The 12068-nt window shown below is 36.1% G+C and overlaps 3 protein-coding genes across 3 annotated transcripts in view; all 3 read right to left on the minus strand.

The window, feature by feature from the left end:
• Positions 1-2141: 2141 nt before the first annotated feature.
• LOC102590439 (40S ribosomal protein S8) lies at positions 2142-4870 on the minus strand. The gene is made up of 5 exons (XM_006352605.2): positions 4771-4870; positions 4587-4659; positions 3257-3590; positions 2497-2672; positions 2142-2392 (listed from the first exon to the last, which is right to left on the minus strand). Exons 1-5 carry the CDS (start codon positions 4772-4774, stop codon positions 2314-2316), a joined length of 666 nt encoding a protein of 221 aa, XP_006352667.1. The 5' UTR covers positions 4775-4870; the 3' UTR covers positions 2142-2313.
• Positions 4871-5671: 801 nt separating this feature from the next.
• On the minus strand, positions 5672-9605 carry LOC102590789 (peptidyl-prolyl cis-trans isomerase FKBP62-like). Its single transcript, XM_006352606.2, has 13 exons — positions 9214-9605; positions 8871-8957; positions 8005-8265; positions 7840-7914; positions 7675-7755; positions 7395-7589; positions 7203-7301; positions 6919-7094; positions 6696-6818; positions 6434-6580; positions 6216-6343; positions 6005-6125; positions 5672-5920 (listed from the first exon to the last, which is right to left on the minus strand). The coding sequence occupies exons 1-13, from the start codon at positions 9392-9394 to the stop codon at positions 5870-5872; spliced, it is 1725 nt and encodes a 574-aa protein (XP_006352668.1). The 5' UTR covers positions 9395-9605; the 3' UTR covers positions 5672-5869.
• A 554-nt stretch (positions 9606-10159) lies between these two features.
• The window catches only part of LOC102591141 (pentatricopeptide repeat-containing protein At3g25210, mitochondrial), a 2715-nt gene continuing 806 nt past the window's right edge, over positions 10160-12068 (minus strand). Inside the window, exon 2 of the mRNA XM_015311019.1 lies at positions 10160-12026. Coding sequence (XP_015166505.1) covers positions 11310-12026 — 717 coding nt within the window. The 3' untranslated portion in view covers positions 10160-11309. The remainder of the gene's footprint in view (positions 12027-12068) is intronic.

Below are 12068 nucleotides of genomic sequence, written 5' to 3' on the forward strand. Positions count from 1 at the left end.
ATAATCACATCATTACTTTTTAAAATTTTATTATTCTCACCGACATAAAATTTATTATTCTCACCAACATATAGTCACTTTAACTCACGAATAGCTTTGTAATAATTTAACTTCAACGTGAGGAAATTGTCTGTACTTGTGGGACGATTATATTAAAGACTAGTACACTACAATTTATGTTCAATTTTTTTTTTATTAAATTAAAGTTAGATGAAACAATTACTTAAGTGGAGAACAAATAGCTTTGTAATAATTTATTATGCGATTTTATAAATTTTGTTTATTTGAGAAGATTGAATAAACAATTGGGGCTATTTTAATAGTTTTACAACTTATGGGATTTTTATGTTTATGAGAAAATATACAACACAAAAATATCATATCGCATGTCCAAACAAAACTTCAATTTCATCTCATGATTCCATATAATGATACCATATCGCATGGCCAAACGGGACCTAAATCTACTCTTGTTTATTATGTGTTGCGTAAAACTTAAACATAACAATTGAAACAGAATCAAATCTATTTCCATGTTCCCATTCTTTCAATATATTGATCATTAAAACTCTTATAATTATATTAGAAAAATGAATTAGTGATCTATAAAGTCAACATAAATACCAATGGTTGCCTAATAGCGTTTTTGTAAAGTACCAAGTAATGAATGAGACATAAAACATGTGAATAACCTAGTTATTCATTAGTCTTACTTCAAAGTGCTTTTAGTTACATTGTCAAAATCATGTGCCAAACTGTGATAATGGTTTTCATACAAGGATAAAAAGGAAATTGGGCACGATTAAAGTGAAAATGACAAGCAAAAAAAAAAAGTGAAGTCTTTATCAAGAAAAGAATGTTTAGACAGATTGAGGTGAATAGACACTGACGCAAATTTGATGGCTTTTTGTAGGACATAAAATAGTTAGGACTCAAAATTACAAACTAAATCACCAAATAGTTGGTCTCCCCCACAACCATTTTGCATCCTATGAAATTTACTTTAGTACGCTTGAGAGTTGAAACTCAACCAATCTTGAAAGTGGAGTTAGCGGCTAAATTCAGTCTTTAAGGACCACAACATAGAAAAGTTGTGGAGTGTATAATAACCCCCCCGCCCTAAGGAATAGGGACGATTTTCTTGTTGTAGTATTGTGAATGAGCAAAGTAGGGTTCGATAACCTTTTTGTTATTGATATATTGATCTAGAATAAGCAAACTATACTGAAAAACGTAATTGAAAAAGATTTAGGGGGGGATTGATGATGAAAATTTAAGACTTAAGGATCAATTAATTTACCCAAGTAGGTAGAAAAAGGCAATGACAGTGTAGTTGGAAGTGAATTTGTAGTGGGATGTTCTTTTATATTTGATTGAACATTTGTTGGGATGTCTTTGTCTATGTCATCATCATGCTCTCTTTGTCACAACTAAAGTGGTTGTTAGCATTCACTCATGGTCGTGTTTCCTCGTTTGATGTTGAACAAGTTATGTTGCTTACAAGTTTGGCAACAAGTTTGTACCAAAGCTGGTGATTGACTTTAGTGGTCATTGAAATCCGTTCTTCACTTTCTCTTGCTTAAAAGTTGAGAGAAAGGTAATATTTGCTTTGAGAAAGTAGAAGATTTATGAATGAAAATGAATCTTTCCATTGGAATGCTACTCAACAACAATACCATACCCAATGTAATCTCACAAGTGATAGGTGGGATTTGGTGAGAATAAACCTTTTACTTTCCTCATGAAGGTACATAGACTATTTTCGAAAATCCTAGACTCAACTACACCACAATAAAATGAAACTATGATAAACATATAGTAACAGAAATCAAGGGATTAAAAACTACGTGAATAACATATGATATCTAATATGCAAGAAGAAACCTATCTCATTGGACAACAAAAGTGATGCTCAAATGTCCCATCTAATCGCTTTTCTCCAAACTTTAAAAAATTTACAAAATGCTTGGAAATATCGGAATAATACTTTATGTCCAAACATTCTAAAAAAATGATGGAAAAAACTATTTTTATAGTAGAAAATGTTCCAAAATGCTTGGAAACCAACACAAATGGGTAACTGAAATAAAAACAACACTAATTCAGCCAGAACGACCTGCGGCGCAAACAAAAACACAGAATAAGCTGAAACAAGTAATGAATGCCAACAATAAACGAAGTCCAGGCGTCAATGTCAACTCATCGTAAGACTAAAGAATACGCATATAGAAAAATATCCTCACAAAACCAAGTTGTTTAAAAGGAAAAAGGAAAAAAACATATAAATTAGTCTCAAAATTCAAAGAGCTCCAATTAAGCAGCTGCAGCCTTGCCCTTCTTCTTCTGTAGTTTCTTCATATAGAACTCAAGTTCTTTGCCCTCCAAGATATACCTGTCAATTGCAATAAAAAGATCATGACTTGAGTGGGAACAGATGCAAAAAAACAATCTCACAAGTCTAGGGCCGGGAAGCAAGGTTGTCAATGCGGAACTTACCCATCAGCTCTGCCACACTGACCAGGGCGAGATGAGATACAAGCATATAGTCTACCAGAACTAAATTGTTCTTCAAGGTGAGAATCAAGTTTGCGATCTGCCAGGCGCTTCTCAATTTTTCGGAGAACATGGTTGCTCTTCTTAGTTTCCTCAGCAGCAGCAGCACTTTCTCCCTCCTGCCATGTTGTCAACCAAAAGAAATAATCAACACATAGAGAAAAGAAGGAAGTCATCACTACTTAGGTCATCATAATGGACATTTCAGATTCTCAAGATATAAAAATGAGAGGATAATTTTATTAAAGTGGAATACATTAGTTGCTGGAGTTGGAACAGTTCAAAGTAAAGTGAATAGGCCGGTAGTTGGTAAATTAGGAAAACTAGACTTATTTAGATACAGTAGAATGTGACTGAGAAGAGATCAAACTATGTAAAAGATGACCTCCGCTGCATTGTTAGAGGTCAAAAGTATCCTCAATAAGACGTATTTTTCCATTCACTCGTACATTTTCTACCTTTATCAATTCTTTCTCAATCTTGGGCAAGTTATTTCTGATTTTAACTGGACATCATGTCCAAACTTCAAAAAATGTCAAAGCAATCATAGATCACAGCCGTGATGAAGAATTCACAGCATATAACGAATTATGATTGAACAGGAAAATGAAAGAGCTGTGGAAGCCAGATAGCACGGAGTCAACAACTACTCATCAAATGATGTTAACCAAGTATGGAAGTAAAGATAACAAAATTTGGCTACCTCAGCAGTTTCCTTCTTAGCAGCAGCCCCCTTTTTCTTCCTACCAATGTCAACACCATAATGCTGGAGGTACCACTGTTTAAATGGCGCTGCATCAACCTGAACGATTGCACTCTTGACAAGAGTCTGTGTACGAACAAGTTCATTGTTTGAGGCATTATAGACCACATCAAGGATACGAGTCTTACGGGTGGTAGCCTCACTACCCCATGAATAATTTCCGGTATCCAATCTTAGTGCCCTCCATTTAACATTGCCACCACGAACACGAATGCGTCTGACTGTTTTGTTACTTGAGATCTTAGTATTAGCAGGCTGGCGGCCAAGCTCATACCTTTAACAATAAGAAAAGCATATTCACACAAAATCAGTAGCTTTCCCAATCAGACTTTCCATTACAACCTCACAACATCATAGTTTATTTTCAACAAATTTATCGCACGACTATGCTAACAATAATTTTTATAGCAGTCATTTCATTGCAAGTATTTTATGTCCTCTATTTTCATTCCTGTCATAATCATCAATCTAATTTATGCAAATGCAGGTTATATCTTCCACTATCTTAGTTAATCTAATGCTAATTATTCGGGATTAAGTGTAGCTAATGTGTACCCCAAACCTCCACCATTTAGGTGGGAATTAGATTTACCATATTGTATTCCCCTCTCCCAGTTCTCCCCACTTTCCATGTATAATAATTTTTTTAAGAAAAGAACCTGATATTAATTCCTATCACTGCCCCAAATAATCTTGGAAGAGTTACTTGTTTGATTGATATAAATCACCAAATCATAATAATATTACCCTGGAAAAATTGCCAATAAATCACTAATTCCACAAGGGAGAGTGCAAGTTCTATTGCAATTTCTACTGCAGTTACTACTACTTCATTAGAAATAGCAATTAAGACTAGCAAAGGAATCTGGCTCTATTCTCGGAAATGAAGTTATTTTTAGATATTTGGTAAATTAACCATCATAATATCAAATAACTTCCTTGCTTATGCACTGAAGTCATTTCTCTTTACTACTATCCCAACATTTACTCCAATTTGCTGATATTAATATCAATCTTCAACTAATACTCATCCAAAAAATATCTTCTATTCACAAACCTAACATGGACTAGTTAGACAATGTGTTCATATACAAAACGTTTAAATGCAGTGTTTTGATAAATTTTCAACGCATTTTAAAGAATAAACACCTAGTAGTCATAAACATGACAAATAATTGAGCGATATAAGCACAATTAAGGATAACGAAAGATGAATGTAATATAGATATAGAGATATTCAGGCAAAAGAAAAAGAGGCAGTAGCACTAACTTTCGCTTCTTCCTCCAGGTTTTCTGCTTGCCACCAGTGGCACGCCTTTTGTGCATAGAGTCTCGTGAGATACCTTCATATTCATGAATAAATCAGTAAAATTAATAAAAACTGTCTGTTTTTTCGTCAAATTGCAGATGAAATTAGCGTAGAGAAGATGGAAGTAGCAGGTTCAGATTCATACCCATGGTTACTGATAGCTAAGCCGCACTCCCTCACACCACTCTTCCGCTTTGAACGAAGAGAACTAAAACCCTAACACCTTGAATGGACAAGCCTAGTCCTTAAATGATGTGGGCTGGGCTGTAGTTCTGACATTTTTTGGGCTTTTCATTCTTGGGCTAACATCTTGCATCTCGATTCAATACGAAAGTCGTTCATATCATTTTTTTATTTCGACTTTAAATACCTGTTTGTAGGAAATCAAGGTCGAAACTGAATTAATTACGACAATAATATATCCAATATAATTTTATAAATTGAGTGTCAAAGAAATATATATAAGTTTCACAAATTGAGTCTCGAGGGAAGAATGTACATATTAACCTTACCTCTTCTCTTATGAGGTCCAACACAAGAATGCTACGGCTTATCTTCCCCAGACTTCAAATAGGGAGGATGAGCAGATACTAAAGAAGACAGTCAACGTGCAGCAAAATGACTGTATTGAACTTACTAAACTTCGAAAATTATGATTGGTAAAGTGTAAACAAAGAAACTTAGTACAAAACAATAAAAGATGGAGTAATAATTATAAGAACATAACTATTGATAGCTATTAAAATAAATAAAAAAGGAGTGCACAGGGCTTGTGGCTCATCAACACACCGGTTAGCAAAGGATGCACCTTTCAATTCTCATGTCTTAAGCATGAAATATCTCTTCCGTCTCTTTTATTTTGTCTGAATCCCCACCTTTCTTACGTTTCATAATTATTGCTCACAATCATTATTATTTCTAGAAATACGGCATTTGCTTGCAATTCAAGAACTGATTATTTTTCTACAGCAATTCAAATGACCTTTTATTAATTCCTCTCAACAAAAGGACAACACATAATAACTAGTAAAAGATTGGAACACCAATGATGCCAGACGAAATTCTATTACAGGAGGATCCATCAATATAAGTACCCAATGCAAAATCAGAAATTACAGTCAGGTTATTCAGCAAACACTTTTTCCTAAAATCCAACTATAACGACTCCATGGCATTTATGACATCTCATCGAAACCGTCAAGAAAATGATGCTGATCCTTTTTATGTCATGTCTGAGTTAAAAGTTATGCCTTGCTATCAATGCTCATCGGTTCTGGTTCCTTGGCAGCAGAGTTCTACAGAAACAAAGCCACGAGTGAGTCAATAAAAGAACAAGAAGTAAAGCTCGAAGTCAAGGGGTTATAAAGTCTGCCACTTACGGCTGAGTTTGCTGCATCCTGCTTATTCAACTTTGCAAACATGTTTCCATAGAACTTTGCATCCTTCTTGTTAATTTCCTTGACTTTTTCCTTTAGAGCTTTGTACTCAAGCTTCACATCCCTTGATTATCACATAAGAGAACAAGCTTCAGCACCATAACTAACAAATACGATAGCTTGGGTATAGTATAGAATGAACTTGGTTGTATACCTGTTGTCAGGGTCAATCTCAAGAGCTTTCTTAATGTCAAATTCAGCCAGATCAAGATCAGCCATGTTCATATATGCTTGAGCTCTGCGGTAAAGAGCTTTGACATTTGCGCTATCCAGTTCCAACACCTACAGCTCACACAAATAATCCTTGAGAAGAAAGTAAAAAGGATGAGTATTTTTTTAAGGGGGTGGATTTCTAGGTTTCAAGTTCTATACCTTGGTACACAGTTTCTCGGCCTGCTTGTAATCTTTCAATTTCAGCTTGCAAGCTGCATTATTTAAGTTGCAGGTGATCTTCAATGCTTTAGACTGTTTCTTTTCCTCCTCGCTGAAGGAAGTATCATACTCGATGAATTTAGCAGCCTGCATTTGTTAAAATGTACAGTTAGGTAATCCTGGCACAATAGCATCTCGATCTTCACAGACAAAAGACCCACTATTCTAGTTCTAAATAACACAGTAAAAGCCAAGTATCTACCTTCTCATATCTCTTAGATGCCCTTGCGTATTTACCAGCCTTGAACAGTGCATTCCCTTCTTCTTTCTTTTTGCCAGCAGCCTCAATTTTCTCCGGGGTATTCATATCCCATGATTCCTTGTCCTACAGGCCATCAACAAGAGTATATGATTCAAGTATAGATCCAGAGAACAGTGACATATAGCTAAGGTTAGAAAATAAAAAGAAAGAAAACATCACATACCTTGACAAAAGAAACAAGCTCAACCTCATAATGCACAGTTGAATTAGGAGGAACAACAGCTAAATCTTGCTTTGACTCAGATGAACCAAAGGCATATTCAGGTGCAATTGTAAGCAGCGCCGCTTCACCCTTCTTCATTGTCATGACAGCTCTGTCTAGCCCATCTATTACTTGTTCTGTTCAGGGTAAATTAGAGCTCAGTCAATACTAGTTAAAGTATTAAAGACCAGGGAAAATCACAATTTAAGATCTCTGTAGTTGGAACAATGTATACGGAGTCATACCCTCATCTGTCTTAAACTCAAAAAGGTTGTCTTCATTTTCCCCATCATGGCCCTTCTTTGTGAAGACTGTGCCATCCAGCAGCTTGCCAACCAGTTTTACTGCAGTATGCAAATTGAAACAACCCTCAAATATCATAGTATTCATGTAACTTACAAGCACAAACTAAAGAATTTTTCCTGTGACAAACTAACATTTAACAACAGCTCCTTCATTGGGTCTCTCATATCCTTCCCCTTCTTTCAAGATCTTCTTTAATACTTTCTTGTCATCAGTAACATTTGAAACAGTTTTCCACGAGACCAACTCCAAGTTGATCTGTAATGTGGCATTAGGTGGAACTGCTCCTCCATCACTTGAGGCTGGTTTTCCTTTCTCTCCAAAGCCATCTGCAGCAAACAAATCAGACTTATTAACAACATCCCTCTTATCGGCAGATGATTACACAGTCACTTGTTAGCAAGCATCACTTACATTGCGGCTTAACTGTCAATTGGACCTTTTCACCTTTCTTCATAGTTTTCACAGCCTTAGCAAGAGCAGGACAGAAATGACCTGTTCCATTAAGGATGTCAGAACAAAACTACAATCTTTTTTTACCTAATAGAACATTGTGGGGAATAAGAAGTCAAAGGTTACCATCTTGAACAGTGAACTCCACTCCATCTGATTTTCCCACCACTGTGCCATTTTCGAGCTGAGCTTCGTACTTGACTAAATTACAGAAGACAGAAGAAGATGCTCAATTTATGTTCCAAACAGCTATAGCATAGTCCCCTGTGATTTGAAAATGATAATACATACCAAATACTTCGTCAAGATCTTTCGGGTTTTCCCATTTCTCCCCCTCTGTGAGGATCTTTTTGAAAATTCCACCATCCTTGCAAATGTCTTTTACACTCACCCATGATAGCAACTCAACATCAAATTGTAGAGTGGCATTTGGAGGGATAGTTGGAGGAGAACCACTCTCTCCATAAGCAAGCTCTGGAGGAATGGTGAAAATAGCATTTTCACCTTTCTTCATTGTATTTATACCTTGATCCCATCCTTTAATAACTTGTCCTATCAGGAAATAAAAAGCATCAGCATATCTGTTTAATCTTGAAGCAAAATCGAATTCATCTAAGTGCAAATGCTAATTACATAGATATCAGAGACTTTCTCGCAATGAAAAAATCCATATTTCTTGGCTTTAATATGAGTTCTCACGTAATTAGATTTCAAACAAATCAACTTTCTGTTTGCAATCTTTGACAAGCATTGTCCTTTCAACCCTTAATCTCTGGAATTGAGGATGAAATCTACTTTGGAATGCCAAAGACCATTACAATCATCCTCTAAGGAAACAAGAAGAAGAAAACCTCAGAGGAGCTATAAAGTGCTAGTGAGAACAGCTTCACCACATCTTCAGATTCTCGTAATAAAAAATTTACTGTTGTGAAGTTCATGCCTTCTCGACAAGCTAAATCCTACTTTAAACTAAGGAACAAGATTTACGTGTTACCATATATTTACTAAGCCCTTGGAGGAAACAAGCTCCCCAATCTCATATCATCTATACTGGTCCTATTAGAGCAATCAAGCTTTCATTTGTTTTATCAAATCACTTAAGTTTATTCAATAACCATTAACAAGCAAATACAAAAAGCTAGTGAACATTCACTAACCTTGACCGAGAGTAAACTTGAAGGGGTCCCCTCTATCGCGACTGGAATCGAACTTGGTTCCGTCAAGCAAAGTTCCAGTATAATGAACTGAAAATGCAAAAACCAACGTGAGCTCAAATAACACGAACAAAATCACGTTTACCGCAGAGTAGATGAAACAAATGAAAATTAAATAACCCAAAAGCCATAGAATGAGCTCAGAATCAATCCACGAGTCTAGCGAGCGCAAAATACTAATTAACAGCAACTAATACAATTGCAATTAATTAATCAAAACAATATTGCAAACACAAAAAACACATTAACATAAACAAATCTCATATGCAAACTAATTAGTAATTACCTTCGACTTCATCACCAGGCGCAGGAGTATCCCAACCTTCACCTTCCTTAACAAGCTTCTTCTTCAATCCCTGATTTCCAATTTCCTTCTCCTCGCCTACTTTCAGGGTCGAACTGTCATCCGGCAGATCCATGTCCTCGTTCATTCCCTCTACCGGTGGAATACCAAAATCCTCGTCCATTTTCCCGTCAAACACAATATGCACTCACACGCAGAAGATTGATTGATTGATAGAATCGAGCTCAGTGAAAGTAAATAATGGCGTGCTGGAGATGAAGAAGATGGAGGCTTAAATGGTGTGATAGATAGTGTGAAAAGAAAGGGTTTAGGTTCTAGAGTGTTCCAAGGTTTTTGAGAGAGCTTTAGCGCGACGAAGGGTCAGGATTCTTCCAGATATCTTAAATTTAGATAACCAATATATTAGTAATTCTTTAAATTTAGATAATATTATTGGAGAGTGGGGACCACTACTAAATTCTTATTAATCCAACTGCTGATCTTTAATTAAAGTTTTAAGTTAGATGGCAAATGAAATGGGCCGAATTTGGGCCAACACTGAAAAACGGGTCGTAAAATAAGGGGGACTTGAGGACCTTCATTTAAGATATAGCCAAGGTTCTTGAGTATTTTCGTTTCTAAAACATATATCCTCTTAGGGATGTTCTGGTGTTTTATGCCTCTCATTTGTTTTCATTAAGATTAAAACGTTTAAATTTGAATGCCATATCTAAATTATGTTTTGTGATAAAAATAAAAGTCGATATTCCAAGACCAAGCAACATAAAGAGAGAGTGCTTGATTTCCTTCTTCGTTGTCTATAGTTAACTTTACCATTGCTGGATGAGCTTCCAAAATAGTTCTGTATATTTACTTACAGGGTTGGAGTTTGTAATATTGTCACTACCCAACACCAACAGCAAGTGTATACAAGTAAGCAAAAGAAAAATTGAAAAATATGTTTCATTAGCATCTCCTTGACAATGACAACGACAATGTAATGTAGTAATTTGGAGTCTGAACTTTGTCAAGAGGTATTTACAGACTCAATTTGACAGAACAGGCGTCCAAGTAAGCCTACTACAACAACTATTATGTTTCAATCACAAGTTGAGGTCAGCTATATGAATACTAACTTTCCATGTCGCTCCCTGTGGTAATTCTACTATATTCTCATTGATTATGGGCAGCAAGAAACCAATTCACGTGCAGATGCAAAACACTTCATGATTTAGCCAAGTCTCAACTATCAATTGGCATGATGAGCAACAAGTATCCAACATATCAACTGTTTGGCTCAACCTTTCATTTTAGTCAGCACCATGAGATTACTGGCTCTTTTTCTCTTGAAACAGTCATTCCATGCCCAACAATATTTTCTGCTTGAATACATAATGATATCCCAGTGGCCAGACTTTTTCTTCAATTACTGTCAATCACTGTTCAATGAAGCGTTTCTCCATGTTAGTGTCTGATTCACAGCTCCAAACAGTTGGAAACTACATAGCATTAGTTTGAGATCCATCTGCCAAAGAATAATCACACCCCATTTCCTCCAATTATTGTCCTTGTAGTCACCTGAATCAGCAACTCAAAACTTTCCAGCACTGCGAAGTGAAAATGAACCATCTGCACAGGTGCAATGTAGAAAAAGATACTTGGTTAAACCGAACTTCGTAATGAAGCATGTAGAAGACTTGCAGCCCACTCAATATATGTTGCTGGGACTCTTCATAAATGTCATCGGGTGCGTGTTGGACCCTTCAAAAGTAGTGCATTTTTGAAGGATCAACACAGGTGCGGCAACATTTTTGGAGAGTCCGAACAACTTAGCTCTCAATAATATAGTGGGCATGATTCAGCTTTGTTGAATCATTATCAAGACATGCAAATTAATGAACAAGGATTAGTAAATAATTCTTCACCTATGCTGGAAAAAGATGATTCTGAACAGCAAGACTAGCCTTTCCGATTCTAATTGCTGATGGCGTTACTGAATCTTATTGCTGATAAACAGCTTCTCAATCATCAGGCGGGCAAAAGATATACTTCCAAAAGACAATTGATCAATATTGAAACATAAACATATCAAAGTTCTACTAGTCCTTATTAAGAAAATATAAAGTATTCAACAAAGACTTGTAAGTCTTTTCATTCATTAAACTATCCCTCTTCTTAAATTCTTCAAGAAGTTCAAATGCATAATCTCCTCTTCCTTCCCTACTCAATTCTTCCATCACTGTTTTATAAGTAAGCTGATCAGGTGACAATGAATTATCCAACATATCAAACACCACCTCAGTGGCATCCTCAAAGCGACGCTCCAAAGCAAGACTACAAACCAGTATCATATAAGTAGATCCTTTCGGAATAAACCCTTTGTTCCTCATTTCCTTAAAAAACTCAAGCCCCTGATTCACTCTTCCCTTCTCACACAACCCTTTGGCTATATAGCCATAGGTAAACGCATCAGGCTCACATCCATACAAACCCATTTCACGATAAACACGAATAGCTTCATCAACCTCCAGACACTTAGAGTAAGCCTTGATTATCATATTCAATGCAAATGTATCAGGAATCACCCCAAAAGACTTCATTTGCTTCGCTAATGATCGAACAGAATGTAAATACACGTAACAAACATGTAACTTATTAAATTTACTGAGAAGAGCATTCAGCAACAAATTATAAGTTTCTAATGACGGCTTAGCATCTTCACATTTAGTCATTTTCTTGTAAATATCAAATGCACGATTAAATAAGAATTTACGACCGCAGCAAAACTTAATCATGGAATTGTACAGAGGGAGGCTCGGCGGGCAAGCGCCCGTGCGGGCCTCCCTGTGCAGGGGCCA

This window comes from Solanum tuberosum, unplaced genomic scaffold (genome assembly GCF_000226075.1).
Source record: "Solanum tuberosum cultivar DM 1-3 516 R44 unplaced genomic scaffold, SolTub_3.0 scf00150, whole genome shotgun sequence".
Classification (NCBI taxonomy): Eukaryota; Viridiplantae; Streptophyta; class Magnoliopsida; order Solanales; family Solanaceae; genus Solanum; species Solanum tuberosum.

What these genes read in the sequence shown, in the direction of transcription:
- LOC102590439 (XM_006352605.2), bottom strand. An exon ending in ACCTGGAGGAAGAAGCGAAA is followed by an intron (nt 3,591 to 4,586) that starts GTTAGTGCTACT and finishes TTATTGTTAAAG; the next exon opens with GTATGAGCTTGGCCGCCAGC. An exon ending in CAGTGTGGCAGAGCTGATGG is followed by an intron (nt 2,393 to 2,496) that starts GTAAGTTCCGCA and finishes TGCAATTGACAG; the next exon opens with GTATATCTTGGAGGGCAAAG.
- LOC102590789 (XM_006352606.2), bottom strand. Translation starts at nt 9,394, where the DNA reads ATGGACGAGGATTTTGGTATTCCACCGGTAGAGGGAATGAACGAGGAC. An exon ending in CAAGTTTACTCTCGGTCAAG is followed by an intron (nt 8,266 to 8,870) that starts GTTAGTGAATGT and finishes ATTTCCTGATAG; the next exon opens with GACAAGTTATTAAAGGATGG. An exon ending in TGAAGGAGCTGTTGTTAAAT is followed by an intron (nt 7,302 to 7,394) that starts GTTAGTTTGTCA and finishes TGCATACTGCAG; the next exon opens with TAAAACTGGTTGGCAAGCTG.